At 38.4% G+C, this 18,571-nt stretch overlaps 2 protein-coding genes across 2 annotated transcripts; one reads left to right on the forward strand and one right to left on the reverse strand.

Moving 5' to 3' along the window:
• Nucleotides 3,718–10,356, forward strand: LOC18770963 (zeaxanthin epoxidase, chloroplastic). The gene is made up of 16 exons (XM_020568194.1): nucleotides 3,718–4,454; nucleotides 5,054–5,216; nucleotides 5,423–5,497; nucleotides 5,797–5,897; nucleotides 6,022–6,137; nucleotides 6,765–6,976; nucleotides 7,233–7,324; nucleotides 7,540–7,654; nucleotides 7,760–7,863; nucleotides 8,267–8,312; nucleotides 8,453–8,517; nucleotides 8,617–8,703; nucleotides 8,874–8,928; nucleotides 9,033–9,121; nucleotides 9,264–9,348; nucleotides 9,965–10,356. Exons 1-16 carry the CDS (start codon nucleotides 3,949–3,951, stop codon nucleotides 10,037–10,039), a joined length of 1,986 nt encoding a protein of 661 aa, XP_020423783.1. The 5' UTR covers nucleotides 3,718–3,948; the 3' UTR covers nucleotides 10,040–10,356.
• Nucleotides 14,821–17,445, reverse strand: LOC18771267. The gene has a single exon (XM_007203819.2). It carries the CDS (start codon nucleotides 16,967–16,969, stop codon nucleotides 15,746–15,748), a length of 1,224 nt encoding a protein of 407 aa, XP_007203881.2. The 5' UTR covers nucleotides 16,970–17,445; the 3' UTR covers nucleotides 14,821–15,745.

Below are 18,571 nucleotides of genomic sequence, written 5' to 3' on the forward strand. Positions count from 1 at the left end.
GTAAGTCACTCACGCTCAAACAAAGCCAACCCAAGCACTAGATAAGAGAGAAGGGTTGAAAGGGAAGAGGATAAAAGAAGAGGGGTAAGGGAGAAGAGGAGAAGAGAGGCGGGGGAGAGGAGGTAACCCTTTGTTGCAGTGTTGAAGGAGGCTAGGGTTTGGGTTTGAGAGCCGCCCCTTGGCACCATTTGATCACAGAAAGACTTCTCAGGTCAATCAAATCATTTTCGAATATTCAATCACATCCAGGCTCCAGTCAAATATCATCTGAACATGGACATTTTGGTTTAAAGCCTTTTGCACTAATTATATCACGGGTAATGCTAGGCTTATCACATTTTTGTACCACATTGTGTACCACCTCTCTAATAAAGATGGGCTACACCTGTATTAGAGAAGTGGTACACAATGTGGTACAAAAATGTGATAAGCCTAGCATTACCCGTGATATAATTAGTGCAAAAGGCTTTAAACCAAAATGTCCATGTTCAGATGATATTTGACTGGAGCCTGGATGTGATTGAATATTCGAAAATGATTTGATTGACCTGAGAAGTCTTTCTGTGATCAAATGGTGCCAAGGGGCGGCTCTCAAACCCAAACCCTAGCCTCCTTCAACACTGCAACAAAGGGTTACCTCCTCTCCCCCGCCTCTCTTCTCCTCTTCTCCCTTACCCCTCTTCTTTTATCCTCTTCCCTTTCAACCCTTCTCTCTTATCTAGTGCTTGGGTTGGCTTTGTTTGAGCGTGAGTTGTTTGGTGTTGAATAAGCGCATCAACTCTTTTGAGTTTGATGCGTGTTTGTGGTTTTTTTTGTGGTTTTCATTGTGGGTGTTATACTTGGTTTTTCAAGACAAACGTTTATGCTGGATTGTTGTGTGACTTTGAGTGGCGATAAACTACATGAGTTTGATGTTGTCGGTGGATTTCTCCATATTAATTATAACTCCTTTGTAGATAATTATAGTGCCCTTTGTAATTATTGTATTTGTCTTATGATTGGGGCGTAATTTATAAATGCAATCTCCTTATCTTTTGTGGGTTTGTTGAATGATATTTCTTGATTGCTTAATAGAAGCACTAAAACAAAGGATAATAATCTGGTTTACATGATGCAGGTAGCTAATAGAAAGTAAGCTTAAAAAGCTCATGAGCTGCCCTGTGGGCCTATGCCCAAATTTGTCCATTTCAGGCCATATTACCATACACAGATATAGGCATGAGGAAAATCATACTATTGAAGAAGTTGTTCCAATGACACAACATATTTAGAAAGCATGTGTGTGAATGTGAGGAGAGGGAGGAGTAAGCTTTTGAGTAATTTCCCCAACTGATGAACCATGCTTCGTCACAAATAGAGCAAGTTCAACTGAAACTGAATCATGAAGATCTATGTTTTTATTTTTTCCTAAATTGAGTTTAGGCATGATGTACTATTAACATTCTTGGAGAGGGTTTTGTTTGCCATGGGTGACCTTACTTTTCTTGATGAAGTTGTTGTTCAAATACAAATATCTAAGCAGACCTTACCTTACCACAATTATTTAAAGAGCTCCATAACATGCCATGTTTCTTCTCTGTATATTTAAATTCAAAACCAAAAAGTTCATGGATATTCATGTGATCAACATTCCTGAAATTAAGGAACCATCAATTTCTTATTAAATTTCTTTTTGTCCTGTGATTCTGACAATACAAATTAGATAATTCTGTGAATGTTGTGTCTCTCTGAGTTATCAAATCAATATGAAGATTTTCTATGAAATTAAAAAAATAATCATCAAATGAAGATTGAGTTTATATATTTGTTTCAAACCTGGTGATTCAGTAAAATTAGCCTTTGCACACACTTCTTCGTCTGTTAGAGGTTTTTTTTTTTAAATAAATAAATTTATTTTAAAATTAAAAAAAATAATGGATAGTTGTATTCTATAAAAATATGATCTATTATCTGATTTTTCTTTTAATTTTAATTTTTTAATATGAAAAAGTTTGAATTTACCATATTATCCTCATTTAATTAATATTTTTAATTCTTAATATGTGCATCAGTCCAAATCTCTTGGACTACAGGGGTCCAAAAAATTTGTGGTCACTCACCGTTGGATGTAAATTTAACGGTTCACTCACTCTTGCACTCATTTTAAGAAATTTTTGAACGGTTGGCTGTTACATCCAACAGTGGGTGACCACAGTCTCTTGGACCAAGAGATCGGGGCTAATATTTGCATTAACTAAGAACATTTTATAGTATTTTGAATGTTTCGCAATTCTATGTCTTTTGTTATATATATAGACAGTTTCGATCTCTTAGACTACAGGGGTCCAAGAGATTTGTGGTCACTTACCGTTTGATGTAAATTCAACGGTTCATTCACTCTTGCACTTCTTTTAAGAAACTTTTTTGAACCGTTATATTAACATCCAACGGTGAGTGACCACAAATCTCTTGGACCCCTATAATCCAAGAGATCAGGGTTATATATATAGATAGATATAGATAGTCCCGATCTCTTGGACCACAGGAGTCCAAGAGATTTGTGGTCACTTACCGTTGGATGTAAATTCAACGGTTCACTCAATCTTGAACTCCTTTTAAGAAACTTTTTTGAACCATTAGATTAATATCCAACGATGAGTGAACACAATCTCTTGAACTCCCGTAGTCCAAAAGATCAGGACTGTAGATATAGATATCAAAATTAGATATGCATTTGCAAAATTAAAAACACGTGGAATCCATTAGTAAATTAATGGAAATTAAAAAAAAGAAGAAAAAAGGGCATTTTGCAAGTGATGAAGTAAGAGAGGGACACGTGTTGACTTGACCACCTGCCACCTGTTTGTGGGGAACAGAGAGGTTCATCTGGGAGTGCCACGTATTCCACCATGGTCTAAGCTGAGTCAGCAGTGGGGCCCCAGCAAAAACGAATGACATTGTCGTTTAACGGAATTTAAAGCGACACCGGACCAATCAAAACCAGAATTTGATCACCACACTCCAGCTCAAACACAACACTCATACTTCCACTCCACCCTCTCCTCCCTACTTTCTCATTAAATATATTTGTGTTCTTACCATCACACCGCCGCTTCAATTTTATATAGTTTTCTTGAGTATTTTTATAATCATCATCATATGATATTGATCTAATCTTCCTTCTTTTAATAATAGTAATGGATTTGGCTGGTAATATTTTACCGACTTGATAAAACCCTCTTTCCTCTTTAGATGAACATGTCTTAAAAACACAATAATTGATCCTAATTCCTAACAAGTTAAAGTGATCCCATTGTCGTTACGCAAGCCTTCACAAAATTATGGTCCTAACATTTCCGGAAGGCCATAGAAGCATGCTCCCTATTTTGGTAAGTCGAGTCATGGCTTGCATATATAAATTTTTCTTTTTATATTTTTGACGAATTATTTTTACATGTATCAAATTATGATTCGAAGAATATTTATTTATAAGAAATGAGAGGGACAGTATCCATATTACATTGTTTACAATGTATTTGATTTTTTAAATTCAGCCATCACTTTCAGTTTACAATCAGGACAAGCACACAGAAAAATTGGGGGTTGAAAATCTAAAGCCACAGATTTCCCAAGTAGTAAGTTAATAACCACCTTCCGACCGAAAAACAGAAGAAGAAAGAAAGCAATAACCACCACCACCACCCCATAAAAGATATTTTTCCCTCTTGCGAAAGTGGAGTTGTTTCGCCAAGAGAGTGCCACATGGCTCGAGAATCTCCATGATTGGTGGACATTTCAATCCTTCGAAGGTGTGGCTCCCAATCATCTATATCTGACTCCCCCCATATTTTCCCACTTCCTCAATCCTCAAACTCAGTCTTTTTCTTTCAACAGAGGAAAGCCAAAAGCTTTCATTTTTATTTCTTTTTCAGTTTCTTTTTCCTTTGTTTCTCAGCTAGAGCACAAACAATGGCTTCTACTCTGTTTTACAACTCAATGAACCTCTCAGCAGCAGTTTTCTCAAGAACCCACTTCCCAATCCCCATCAACAAGGACTTCCCACTTGAATTTTCACCTTGTGTTCACACTGACTACCATTTGAGAAGCAGAACAAGAAGTGGGCAGAAGAAGTGTTTGACAGAGGTGAGAGCTACTGTGGCCTCACCCACAGAGGTCCCCAGTGCACCCGCATCGACTCAACCAAAGAAGCTTCGAATTCTGGTTGCTGGGGGAGGAATTGGAGGACTGGTTTTTGCTTTGGCAGCAAAGAAGAAGGGGTTTGATGTGGTGGTGTTTGAGAAGGATTTAAGTGCTGTAAGAGGAGAAGGACAGTATAGAGGTCCTATTCAGATACAGAGTAATGCATTGGCTGCTTTGGAAGCCATTGATATGGATGTTGCTGAGGAGGTTATGAGAGTTGGTTGTGTTACTGGTGACAGGATCAATGGCCTGGTTGATGGGGTTTCTGGTACTTGGTATGTTTTTCTGGCCTTTTGGTTTATATGGGTTTCTGTCTTCTGTGTTTTAAGCGATCAGGTGTACGGTGCATGCCAAATTTGTTTCCTTTGATTGTTTTTAAGCAAGGAAACGAACAGAGGTTGGGTTAATTGCGCGAAAATAATTTGGAATATGTTAATTCAGAAAGTACTGAAGAGCAATCGATTTAACCTCTGCAAATAACAGAAGTGTTAGTCAGGCTTAGAGAGGCCAATTCAGGCTGATGTCTTTAATGGAAATAATGATTTTTCTTCTGAAATGTTGCTGTAATAAATTAGTAAAAGGAATGAAATTACCATACACCTGAATGAGAAGAAGAAGAAGTACAAGAAATTATGCTTTTCTTGTAAATTGATGCAAAGAAAAGTAACAGATGAAAATAAACAGGATCAGTGTTTGAATGTTACAGTTACACAGATTCAAGTCTTTTATCACAAAAGTGAAATTTGTTCATTTGAACACAATTTTCATGTTTCCTATAAGTATTATTGTAATAACCTTTGATCTGGAAAAAAAAAGTATCAATGTTGAATTGTGTGCAGCCAGCCATATATATTGATGATTAGTTGGTTATCAGGTATGTCAAGTTTGACACATTCACTCCTGCAGTGGAACGAGGGCTTCCAGTTACAAGAGTTATAAGCCGAATAGCCTTGCAACAAATCCTTGCTCGTGCTGTTGGAGAAGAAATTATTATAAACGATAGTAATGTTGTTAATTTTGAGGATCTTGGAGATAAGGTAAAAATGTGGTATTACCTTTTTGTTAGTTACATACCTTTGTTGTCATCTTGCTGAGAAATGTGACATTAGAACTTGTTTTCCTACTTCCTTTGTTTTCTTTCTTTTTATAATATGCAGCTTCGTAGTGCTAATTTGATGTCCTTCAACTACTTTGGATTCATCTGATTTGGTATTTTGTTCTTATGCCTCTCTCCATTTTGTAGGTGAATGTGATACTTGAGAATGGACAGCGTTATGAAGGTGATATGCTGGTTGGAGCGGATGGTATATGGTCAAAGGTAGTACTATACTCTGAGTTCACATGGTTAAAATGTGTAATATTATATTATGCTATGGATTAGGGTCCATAGTTCACAATATTAAAATGTGTATGTTTTTTTTCTCCTTCAGTAGCTTTTAAAGTCCTGATATTACATCACTAACTAGTCCCTATGCAGAAATCTATATTGTGAGACTCAAACTTCTGGGCACACATATGGAATATTTTCTACTGGTAGACCATCTTTAGGTCAAAATCTGCAGAGTATATTTACTTTGGAAATTACAAGAACTTAAATTACTTGTTTCTTGTGAATAGGTGAGGAAGAACTTGTTTGGATTAAACGAAGCTGTTTACTCTGGTTATACTTGTTATACTGGTATAGCTGATTTTGTACCTGCTGACATTAATTCCGTAGGGTATGTTTGATCTTTTATTTTTTCAAATATGGCTTTTTTAGTGGAATTTGTACAATTGTATTATCTTCTTATATGTCAGGTTGTATCATGCGTCAAGACTTAAATTTAAACTTATCTTTTGAAGGTACCGAGTATTTTTGGGGCACAAACAATACTTCGTTTCTTCAGATGTGGGTGGAGGCAAAATGCAATGGTATGCATTTCACAAGGAATCACCTGGTGGTGTTGATGGCCCCAACGGTATTGATTAAGATGCTCAGCCTTTTTTGATTGATACATGCACACCGTGCCTGTACTCACACACTCCCATAAAGACAAACAAATCAACCTAGAAACTTCTAAATGGGTATAATAAACTACCTGAAGGAAAAGTTATGCTCTGATATCATGTGAGCAGACCATTTTCTTGTTATAAGAGTTCACTGTACCTTTCCATTGAAAAAAAGGGGTTAATTCTAGGATCCATAAAATTAATTAGTAAACAATTTTGTCAGCTAAGAGTTCATGCTTGTGAACCCAATTTTCTTATTGTTTGGTGAGAGGTAATATCATTCCTAGCCCTTTTGTCTTACTTTGCATACTTTGCAGAATTTTATATTAGGATCCAATTGTAATAGCGTAAGTGGTAAGCCATAGGATCATACTTCAAGATGTGTACTTCATCTTAAATGTCTCACAATTAATATGGGGTTCAATGCCACATTTTTTTACAGAGGATTTAGCCATTTTATAATTAACAGAGTCAGGAAAGATTAATAAGCCATCCTTGTGTAGTTGAAAAAGTCAGATGAAGATATATGTGTGGCCTTTCACTCTTTATGATGATAAAAACATACAATTCATTTGTTATTGTCCATTGCTTGGCAGGTAAAAAGGAAAGGCTGCTTAAAATATTTGAGGGCTGGTGTGATAATGTGATTGATTTGTTACTTACCACAGAGGAAGATGCAATTCTGCGACGTGACATATATGATAGGACACCCATTTTAACTTGGGGAAAGGGTCATGTGACCTTGCTTGGGGATTCTGTTCATGCTATGCAGCCAAATATGGGTCAAGGTGGATGCATGGCCATTGAGGTATGCATTGCATTATATTTGGTTTAGCATCAAACATTATTCATCATCCCGATTTTCTTTTTTATTTTTTTTTATTTTTTTTTATTTTTTTTTGTTCCTGAATATTTGCTCCGGTGAAATGTAGTCCATCGTATGTCCCTTGAAATCTCTGTTGAGTTTTTGCTAGATTCATTACTTCTTATGAACAAACACTAGGTTATTGACCAAGAAATAATCACTTCCAAGAGTTAAATCCTCTTTGACCCTATCATGACAGGATGGTTATCAACTTGCATTGGAGCTTGATAAAGCATGGAAGAAAAGTAGCGAAACGGGAATTCCTGTTGATGTTGCTTCTTCTTTAAGAAGGTAACCCCATGCTGTTTCTTGCCATATAATCTAAAAGAATATCGAAAAAAGCGGATGAAGTTGCCTATGCATCTGAAATCATAGTGTTCTTAAAATGAAAAGGATATATACAAGCTATATATGGACGAAACATATGTAATTGTTGTGAAGACTTACGTGAGTTGAGGAAGTACTCTTTGATGACTCCTTACCTTCTTTCGTTCTTTATCCTTCAGCTATGAGAATTCTAGAAGACTGCGGGTTGCCATTATTCATGGAATGGCCAGGATGGCTGCATTAATGGCTTCGACTTACAAGGCTTATCTGGGTGTGGGACTCGGTCCTTTGTCGGTAAGACCTTTTATCAAGTGAAGTACATACTGAAAAGCAATGAAACTAATTGATGATGGAATGGAAGTCTTGCATGCATACTGATTCTGGCTTAAACCCTTGTAGTTTTTGACGAAGTTCCGGATACCACATCCAGGAAGAGTTGGTGGGAGAGTTTTCATTGATAAGGCAATGCCGTTGATGCTAAGTTGGGTCTTAGGTGGTAACAGGTCAGATTTTGATTGACAACTTTTGTAACTTTCTGTATGTTTTGTTTATTTCTTCATTATTATTATTTAAATTATAAAATCTTATTACAACTTTGACCTGTCAAAGCTTAGATCATTGATCTTCATGCATTTTTCACAACATACAAAGGTTCTTGTATGTACTTATTCCGCTTTTAGAGTATCGCACTTTAATGCTGTGCAACATGAATTTCAGGAAACTAAGGCAATTCACTGCTTGAATAGATATGTTGTTGTAAACATTGGAAGAATCTTCGTTCTTGAGATTCCTTATTATTAATTTTCAATTGAAGGGAAATATTGACAAATAACTCCCAGAACTAGTACTGTTGCATTTATCTTTTTCAATTCTTTTGACAAACCAAATATTGAATTTTCTTTGTAGCTCAAAACTTGAAGGAAGGTCACCCAGTTGCAGGCTGTCAGATAAAGTATGTTGTTCAAAGTATCATCAATCAGCAGTGTGTTTGTCACTAGATACACAAACTGTTGTTTCATTTCTTAGTTTTAAGATCGACCTATTAGATTGCATTGTTATTTAGCAGCTAATATGTGGCCAACTTATATGAAGGCAAGTGACCAGTTACGAACATGGTTTGAGGATGATGATGCACTGGAGCGTGCTATCGATGGAGAGTAAGTCTTCGATCCTAGTGTCTGTCACTGTCATCCCTGGAATATTTTCAGTTAATTTGGTATTCCATGGTAGTTTTGACATTCGCTATGGTCTTATAGGTGGTATCTTATACCATGTGGACAAGACAATGATGCTTCGCAACTTATTTGTTTGAACAGAGATGAGAAAAACCCCTGCATAATCGGGTATGCCTATTATCCGTTGTTCCCCTCCCCTAAAACACACACATGTCCATGTAATGCTATATGGTTGCATGGAACTGAACCATCAAAACCTTAGATTCTGAAATTTATGTTTTTAAAAAGATATTATTACCATTTTATGGGTTCATTATGATGTTCTATTCTTACTGTAGGAGTGCACCGCATGGGGATGTTTCAGGAATATCAATAGCAATACCAAAGCCCCAGGTGATTTGGCTGGTTTTGTTCACTTTACAATTATCTCCAGAAACGAACCTATTTCTTACTTTTATGATTTTCTAGATTGAGTAGTGAGGTATTTTTTATCTCAGGTTTCGGAGATGCATGCTCGTATCAGCTACAAGGATGGTGCCTTCTACCTGACTGATTTGCGGAGTGAACATGGTACCTGGATTGCCGAGTAAGTAGGGATGTTTTTTTCTTCTTTTTGGTGGCTAAATTAGTTGTAACAAAGTGTGATTGCTGACCCTCTTTTCTGCGGGTAACTCAACTTGTAATTGCCTCCCTCCTTTCCCCTTATAATTTTATGTCTGAATGTGCAGTATTGAGGGGAAGCGATACCGGGTACCTCCAAATTTTCCTGCTCGTTTTCGTCCATCAGATGCTATTGAGATTGGTTCTCAGAAGGTAGTAGACGATTCTTACCCTAGAATTTGCTGCACAACTCACACTGAATATATGTCAGACTATTGTTAAATTTTTGTGTGCATTGTGCATGTTGTCTGACTGACATTCACTAAACAAGTAAGTTGTAAAAACGCTTTGCAGTGAAAAAGAAAAAAAATCTCCAAATAATATGAATATAACTTTAATAGTAGCATTCATCTTACCCCCTCATACTGAAATGGTTTGCTTAAATCTGTTCAGACTAAAAAGCTGCATGAATAAATAAAAACTTCGGGAGCTAGAAAAGTCAGGCAACTTCCTACAGGAATTGTAAAAGAAATGAAATTTTTTTGTATATCTAACAAATTGTGTTTCAAACTTTTAGTTGGCTTTTCTCGTCTTTTGTTCAGTGTCTAAAACTATACAGAGTAAGAGCTTGTATAGTTTGCTAGTTTATTTGTACTTTCAACATGCTCTGTAGTGTTCAATCATGCAATTCCTGAATCAGATTTGAATCTGTGATGTGCATACACAGAGTAACATGCTTGATGGATTTTCTTTTTTCTTCTCTCTTTCTTCTTTCGGTTACAAAATATACTCGCCCTTTGCTGGTTCTTAACATCCAAGTAATGTGCAGGTCGCATTTAGGGTTAAAGTGATGAAATCTTCTCCAGGGAGTGTTGAGAAGGAAGGTATTCTTCAGGCAGCCTGACAATTCGCTACGACGCCGTTACTTTACAACATGAAATTGTACAGCATTATTCAGAGCAGTGGAAATGCGAATGTGAATATGCTGCATTCTGCAGAGTAGATATAGCATTACACAAAATATCACTCTACCCACCCCCAAAAAAAAAAACCACATGTAGAACTTTCTATACATCAATGTGAATATATCAATTTTGATTAGTCTCATTGACTTTCTACGTATACATAAATGTATTCCAGACGTATTCCAGACGCTGGAAATTTTACACTTGTTTGTTATACGCATTGCAAAATCAATATGAATATTCTCTTTCATTTTAAGCTCTGGGATCAAAAGCTTTCGTAACGCATTTTCCCATCAAACGATGTGATAAAGAGTACAACACAAGGATGAATTTTCCTTCTGGCTGGAATCACCTGCGCCCAAAAATTAGATCTCAAACCAAACGCCTTGCCTTGTATCAGCTGTCTCGGTTGTGTGGCTCCATTTAAGCCATGGAGGATAGAGGAGGACTTGCATGTTACGGGGATAGCACTGTTTTGCTATTTCCATCCAATTAAGCTCCATAATGTGGAATCCTTATCACTCATGGTGCAAGACTCCACATCAACCAACAGAGAGGGGATGATGTGCCTTATATGTGCACACCCACATCCATCTAGCACGAGGCCTTTTAGAAGCTTACTGGCTTCGGAGTTATGGGAACTCCGAAGTTAAGCGAGTTGGGGGCTAGAGCAATCCCAAGATAGGTGACCCACTGGGAAGTTGCTCGTGAGCTCCCAAAAACAAAAGCGTGAGGGCAGAGAGGGGGGCCCAAAGCGGACAATATCGTGTTACGGCGGAGCCAATCCTGGGATGTGACAAATTGGTATTATAGTCACTCTGCCGTGTGGTGCGAGTGTGCCGATGAGGACGTCCGGCTCTTAAAGGGGGTGGATTGTAAGATCTCACATCAACCAACGGAGAGGGGGTGATGTGCCTTATATGTGCACACCCGCATCCATCTAGCACGAGGCCTTTTGGGAGCTCACTGGCTTCGGAGTTATGGGAACTCCAAAGTTAAGCGAGTTGGGGGCTAGAGCAATCCTAGGATGGGTGACCCACTGGAAAGTTGCTCGTGAGCTCCCAGAAACAAAACTGTGAGGGCAGAAAGGGGGGCCCAAAGCAGACAATATTGTGCTACGGAGGAGCCGATCCCGGGATGTGACACATGATGGAATGTAATTAGTTAGGAATCGCAAAACAGTGATATCCCCGTGACATATAAGTTTTTCTCTTGAGAAATGAGCATAATTTCATAGTGGAGAAATACAATAATAATCAAGTTGAAACTCTACATCAAAAATATTGGACTTGAAGACCTCGTTGTTAGGGAGGACTAAACTAGACTAGATTAGACTAGCAAAATATCTACATTTTATGTCCAATCAATGCATAATATGGATATTGTTGTCTAACTTGAAGGGTAAATGAGGACTATTCATAGAGATTAATGACTCATCCCTCATAATCCCACCAATTTCAAGGGGATTAGAGGGATAAGTTTTAGTTATCAACCTCTTATAGATAGTCCTCATTCTTCCTCCAAGTTAGGCAACATATCCATATTATGTCTTCAATGCACATAAAATATAGGCATTTTTCTAGTCTAGTCCTCCTTACCAAACAAGTCTAAGTGATGAAGTTGCGGACAATATCGATATAATTTTAAACTTAATATTGGGCCCCACTGATCCGTTACACAGGATCAGCTGAAGCATCAATGATCAAATTTGTTTCCCAAATAAACATCTTTCATGATTCTTGCTGATGCCCCCTCTTGAAAACCCACAACTGATGTAATGTAAGCAAGCGTAGTAGGAACCAAGTTGTACGAGCCATGCTCGTAGCTTGGCATCTTTTTTCAAATTTATCTAGATCACCCCACAGCCAACCCAGTGTTGGGTTGTCTTAGCCCACATCCTAGCCTATTCTCAATCCCATCCCATCTCCTGATTTTACTTTTTGAATGAGTCTGTCTCAAAAACAACAACCCAATAATTTTTTTGTCACACAAAGACATGTCATGGCTCATAACCAAACAAATTAGTAAATAATTCCTGTATCAGAAACAGCAAGCAAATGAGTTTATGTTTCAAAAGCAACAACCCAATAATGTTTTTGTTTTAATTGCTAGTGATCAGGATCAAGAGAAAAAGGCTTCGTAATCACTTTACACACACACACACGTTCATTCATTTTCAGTACTATTGATATCATCATCAACATCAATCAAAGGCGTTGAAGATTGCAATTGCACATGCTCGAGACCAAAAGACCATGCACACATGGAGCCATTGAAAATGTGCCTTCTAAGTTTTTGTTAGTTTTCATGCGACCCCCCCTACCCACAATAATGCAGCAAACAAATAAACACGACTAATATGGCAGCAACAGTCCAAGACATCCCTCTCTCCCTCCATGCCTACATGACGCTGCATGTGGCTAGCCATCTCAAGTTTTATTTGCACTGTCTTGAGTCTTGACCTAATTCAGCCTTCAATGATCAATTTTGTTCACATTTAATGCCAAACCAAGTGGCGTTGTCTCCATTTTCATGCACAGAACTAAGACACTAAGACCACCACCACACCCCATTCAAACAGACATGCATGTAACCAGTCCTTCATTCATCACTATCCATAGATTTTAGGTTTAGGCCTCAGCTTCTGACCTACTCTTCTTATATATGTTTATGTTAGTTAGATTCAATTGTTCACTTGTCGTGGTCTGATTGAGACTTGCTCTGTAGACAAACGAAGCTCGATCGGCCCATGCCCCTATTATTAAGTCCACCAGGGCCCATCCCATGATCCTAGATTTAAAATAGAATAATGTTAATAGTAGAGTTATCTGTGTCATCCAAGCGCCTGTAGACAATTCATAATTATTGATACATAAGAGATCTACAATGCATCAATACATAGGAGATGTACAATACATTGCCTAAACATATCATATCAAAAGAGTTGTAGAAAGAGATCTCGGTCACCTATTTCATTCAACATTCCAAAACGGATGATCATTCAAATTGACCGACCTTTGAATTAAGAATGTGAGATTATCTATTTTGATCAAGCCCAATAATTCGTGATTTACGGTTATAATCTTACTCACACACACATAGACGACTGAGATGATAGCGTTATTCCATATATTAATTAATATGATGGGGCCAGCTGGGTAGGCATTGCACAATGCAAGGTTATAAGATAGAACTTGTTATATTATTATGATATACGGTAGATTCATGGTTGTGTGAGGGGAAGGTTCTTACACGAGAGAGAGAGAGAGAGAGAGAGAGAGAGAGAGTGTGGCATGTGAAGAGGGTCAATGAGGCGGTGGGGAAAGGGAGGCACGTGATGGAGCAACGGTCGGTTCAGGTGGTGGTGGCAGTGACCGTTGGAACATTTATTGAGTGGACACATGTACTTTCAACCTCTTTCATCAACTTGGCTTGCCTTTGCACATTCGCATCATTTTGGAAATTAGGCCTTTCCTTACATGGCGGATCCGATTCATACCTACTTTATTAATGCTCTCGTGGGTTCTTTTTTTACTCCTTTTTAGTTTTTATAATTGGGTGTTTTTGTCACCTCTAATCTATTTTTATGGAAAAATTACATGTCAAAAAGACAATAATTAGAACTAAGTTGAAGAACAATTAGCACTGTAAATTATATTTGTAAATGATTGTTAGTCGTCGATGTGTTATGAAATTCATGTAAATTTCTCCGTACACTAATAATTAGTAATTGCCTATACACATTCAGGTGACTCTCCTTAACATCCCTGAGTCTTGTCGCATCAATACCCCCGCCTCTCAATTGCTCAAAGGACAGTTAATGATTTCTGAAAACTTGTTCATCCGCTTCATCAATGGCAAGATGCAAAAAACAAAAGCTAACATTCGTATGAAAAGATGTGGTGGTGGGTCAACCAAGTAGTGTTTCCTCATCATAATTTGTAATTGCATATTGTCCGACATGCATGAAGATTGAGGACTACAAGTTTTAAAGCTCAAGTACTCAACTAAATGGAAAGGTTTTTGGTTCTTTAATGAGCAATCAATTGCTTTTGGTAACAAGTTCTTGTCCACTAGCTAAGATACAAAGATTACTTACCAACTTATTTTGAAAGCAAAAGCCAAAAAGCCGTATACAAATCATATGTAGTATGTTATGTTATATACATAAGATGAACGAGTAATCCGTATTATTCGATGTTCGTCCAAAACTAATTTGTAATGTCCAAACACTAATTTCAAATTTTGAATATTTGATTGTCCAAATTAGTCCTATCCGTACCTTCACACCACGCTCCACCACATGGACGCGCATTACATGTTCCCCAAATACTTACAAGATCAACATGTTGACAAAACCAAGCAAAGTAGATTATTATGCCAAGCCAAACAAACAAAAACAAACAAAAACAAAAAAACCAGTATCCAAACCCAGTAACCTTGTGAGAAATCTACTACAAGGTCGAAAAAAGTTGTAGGGGAAAATATGTGGGAAAGCTCCACTTCTCTTAGTGTCCCTCCTCCTGAAGTCCTAATCATCCCATCTCAAGTAGGACCCCACATCACATGGCCTTTCACTCGATTTTTTTTTAAATATATAAGCGATAATAAAGATTGTGACTCGAACACAGAATCTCAAATGCATAAGTAGCTACTCTTAACTATTCCGTTGCAAATACCAACTATTTTTCTTGGTAAACTGTAAATACGATACGAACTTCGAAAGATCCTATGATTACTTACTATAAAAAAATTCTTTAAATACACAAGATTGTATTTGAATGCACTTAATATGCCAATTACCTAGGTAAGTAAGTAAATTGCATATCTAAAAAGCACCACACAGCTTGTAGTTGTGTCTCTTAAAAGCTTAACAGTGAGAAGGTTTCTGTGTCAGGATTCATTCACCTTCAAACACCAATTATTTCTCTTTTTCTTTTTCTTCCCTTTTTTCAAGAAAAACAACAATTAATATCCCCTATCCCTATCTCTCAAATCTAAAAACGAGTTTCTCAAAAGAAGTAAAATATTTCCCAGACATTTCTTTTCACACCTGCCAGTCACTCCCAGACTCCCAGTATTCTCGCAATCAAATCAGACCCACTTTCTCACCAAAAAATTTCCCGGAAAAAAGCTATTATTCTGCCGACCCCAAGATACGGTGTCGTTTAGCCACTGCTCACTGCCGCCTGGAATGATATGCGAAGAGATGAATCATATCATGCTGTCACACAACATTTTGGCCAAGCCTCTGATTGGAGAGCTCAACTTCCAAAAATTAAAAAGAGAGCACACGTGCACTTCCCAGACCCAATTTCACCCCAGAAATTCTTAATAATTACCACTATGAGCTGTAACCACATAATTAGGCCAACAACATAATTACAGAAATCATAATATTGTCTTCAAAAATATATATATATATAATATTATATATTAGCAATTAATTATTTATATAATCTATATTATTTCCTTGTAGTTTGAGCTCTTTCATCTTGTTTTTCCTTATACGCTTTGTTTCATAGTACAACGCGTTCCCCTATGTATTCGATTTTCTTTAACCCGATGGGGAAACCCGAAACCCGAGGCCCAGAAGCTCTCAATTTTCCCAGAAAAAAAAAATGAATTAAAAAAATAGAAAAAAGTTACCGGGAAACGGATTCAGCCAGTTTCCCTATTCTTTCCACGAGCTCCGGAGACAGCTTCTTAGCCGGTTTCTTCTCCTTCTCGGGTCGAAAATTAAACCCCAAAGCATCCGACACCTCCTCGGAGCTCCACCCGGCTTTTCGGAGCGAGTCCGAGAACCGATCCGCTTTGAGGAGAAGAGCGTCGAGTACCGCTTGGTTGTCCAGCATCACCATCTCCCCCTCGAAAAACCCAGACGCCGATACCGAGACCATGTCCGATATATCGGAGTCGCTCCATCCGCCTCGTCGCAAAGCGGACCCGATTTGATCAATGTACTCGTCCACCCATTTCGGGATTTCGGACCTCGATGGCATATCAAAGAACCGCTCCGGCGACGAGGACGACGATGACGACGAGTTTGAGTTCCTCCGGCGACGATCCACGGCGGCGTCGCTCCAGAACTCGACCCATCTCGGTGTTTTACCTCCGGACCCGAAACCCGTATCCAGGCTCCTTCGCGAGAAATTAGTCGACGACCCGGCCGATTTTTCGCTCACTGACCTTTGCTTCTTGAGAATATACGGGTCGGAGTCCGATTTTCGAAACAAAGACTCGCGCTCAAAGAAATCGGATAGATCCAACCCGCAACAGAAGATCCGGTTCTCATCAACGAAGAAGATGGGGTTCCCAGCCAAACAAGGGTTACAAGGAATGTAGCAATGGTTGAAGATGGGTATCAGAAGCGGAGCCCTCTTCAAAGCAGTTCGCGCGACCCGCAAAGCCTTTTCCGGGTCGGACGGTCTCGGGCCCCACGACTTGGACCAGAGGGTGTTCCGAGCGATTTGGAACGAAATCGCCGCGATCGGAAGGTCAAGCGAAGCCTTGAGATGGAGACGAGCACCGGCGGCACGCCAGTCCGGGAAGCCCGGACCCACCGGCAACCCAGCCGAGAGAATGGCTTTGAGGTCTGGCGGGAATGCGAACCCGAACTCCGCTTCGGCTCGGGCGAACTCGGATTCGGATAGACCCGGCTGGACCTGGATACCGGAGCTTTTGAGGTGGGATGTCACGTTCTCGGCCAAAGAAGCGAACGAGAGAAGGCCGTTTCGTACGGGAAGGGTTGTTGCGGTGGCGGTTGAGGAGGGGGTTGGTGGTCCCGCGGCGGCTCGGGCGGAGAGGCGGCGGAGGCCGGCTATGTGCGCCGGGTTCAGACCGGTCATCCTCCGGTCGACGTCAACCATTTTGGTTCGAAGATTGACGAGTTGAAATCAAATCGATTTGCTCTCTGCAGATTGAATGTGGCGTGTTTGGGAGATTGATTGTCTGAGAGTGAAGTGAAAATAGGAAAAGTGTGTCTGAGTCTGAGTGGGAGAGCTTTTTCGTGGGGGAGAAGAGAAGGACTTCGTTGTGAAAAGCAAGCTTTGGATTATTTATAGCCGCTCTAGCGTGGGCCCCACTCAGATTTTGGTCTTCTTTTTTATTTTATTTTCGGGTTTTCATTTTTTTTAGTTACTAAAGCAAGCAACTAGCCTAGCCTAGTGGATACTAAATTTACTAGTTAATTGCCCTTGGATTTTCTGATAATGACCAACTCTAAAACAAATGTATCAATTTATTTGACCATTTACAAGGGATTTTTAGCTTAAATGGTTACGAGTCATTATCTTTGCTTTCGAGGTCCCTGCTTTCACTTTCTCATCTCTTAACATTGCTTGTACTAAAAAAAAAATTAATTACGTATCTAAAATGTCATAATGACAGACAAAAATGCTCTCGAACGTAAAATTAGGAGATATTTTATTGTTAAAGTACCAGTCTAAAATGTTGGTCGAATATATGATTTCCATCATCAATTTGTCTTATAAAAGAAAATTATGTATTTTGAGAAATAATCATTTTACTATCTTTTTGAGCAACGGTGAAAAGCTAGAAAAAGTGTGGCATTTGGGGGGCTTTGATTGTGGTGTGCTGGGAGGTTAATCACTTCTGTAACGGGATTTTGGTGCCAACAAATTGCTTGACCTAATTATTAATCAAAGCTTTTAGTGCTAATTGCTGTTTTTACCAATAAAAACAAAGATAAAAAGAAAGAGTTGATACCTTCTTGGTTCTGCTAAGAAAGAATGATGAAAATGTGGCCCATAAAGAATGATGCATTTGGTTTGACAGAAGAGATAAAGGAGAAGCAAAACCATCATCATGCCACATTTGCTGTACACTAGACGTTGAATTGCTTTTCAAGTATTTAATTTAGGAAAACAAAGCAATTTTTTACTGCACCAAAATATGTTAATCAGCTAATCATTGGTCATCAGAATAATAAGACCAGCAAGGAGATAAGATGTTCCTCAAGGTGAGGGCATGGTTAATTTTTGCTCATTCATTGCCATGATCAGTCACCCCCAATAAATGTCCTCCTTTATTCATCTTCACACTTTCCGGAATATCATTTACGTGTAAAAATTTCATGACAAGAGATGACATAAACATTTTTCCAGTAGTGCTGAGTAATAAAACAATCTAAATATAAAAAAGTTACAAGTTAATCAAATTCGGATATATGCGTTCTTTGAACTAGACAATTCTGTCACGTGATAGGCATATCACGACTGACATTTTCTCAATTATGGGTGTAATATGCACGACGACTTAGCGGTCTAGTTTTATGTGATGAAAATGTCAATTGTGATTACAACATAATGTCATTTGATCAATATTGTATTTCAAAAAGATTTTTTAAATTTTAGTCACTAAATGATGAAATAGCGGATAGTTTTACTTGTTAAAAGGAAGTAATTTTCATAATGAATCATGACTTCAGTTAGGATCCAAAATTTTAGGAG

This window comes from Prunus persica, chromosome G7, assembly GCF_000346465.2.
Source record: "Prunus persica cultivar Lovell chromosome G7, Prunus_persica_NCBIv2, whole genome shotgun sequence".
Classification (NCBI taxonomy): domain Eukaryota; kingdom Viridiplantae; phylum Streptophyta; class Magnoliopsida; order Rosales; family Rosaceae; genus Prunus; species Prunus persica.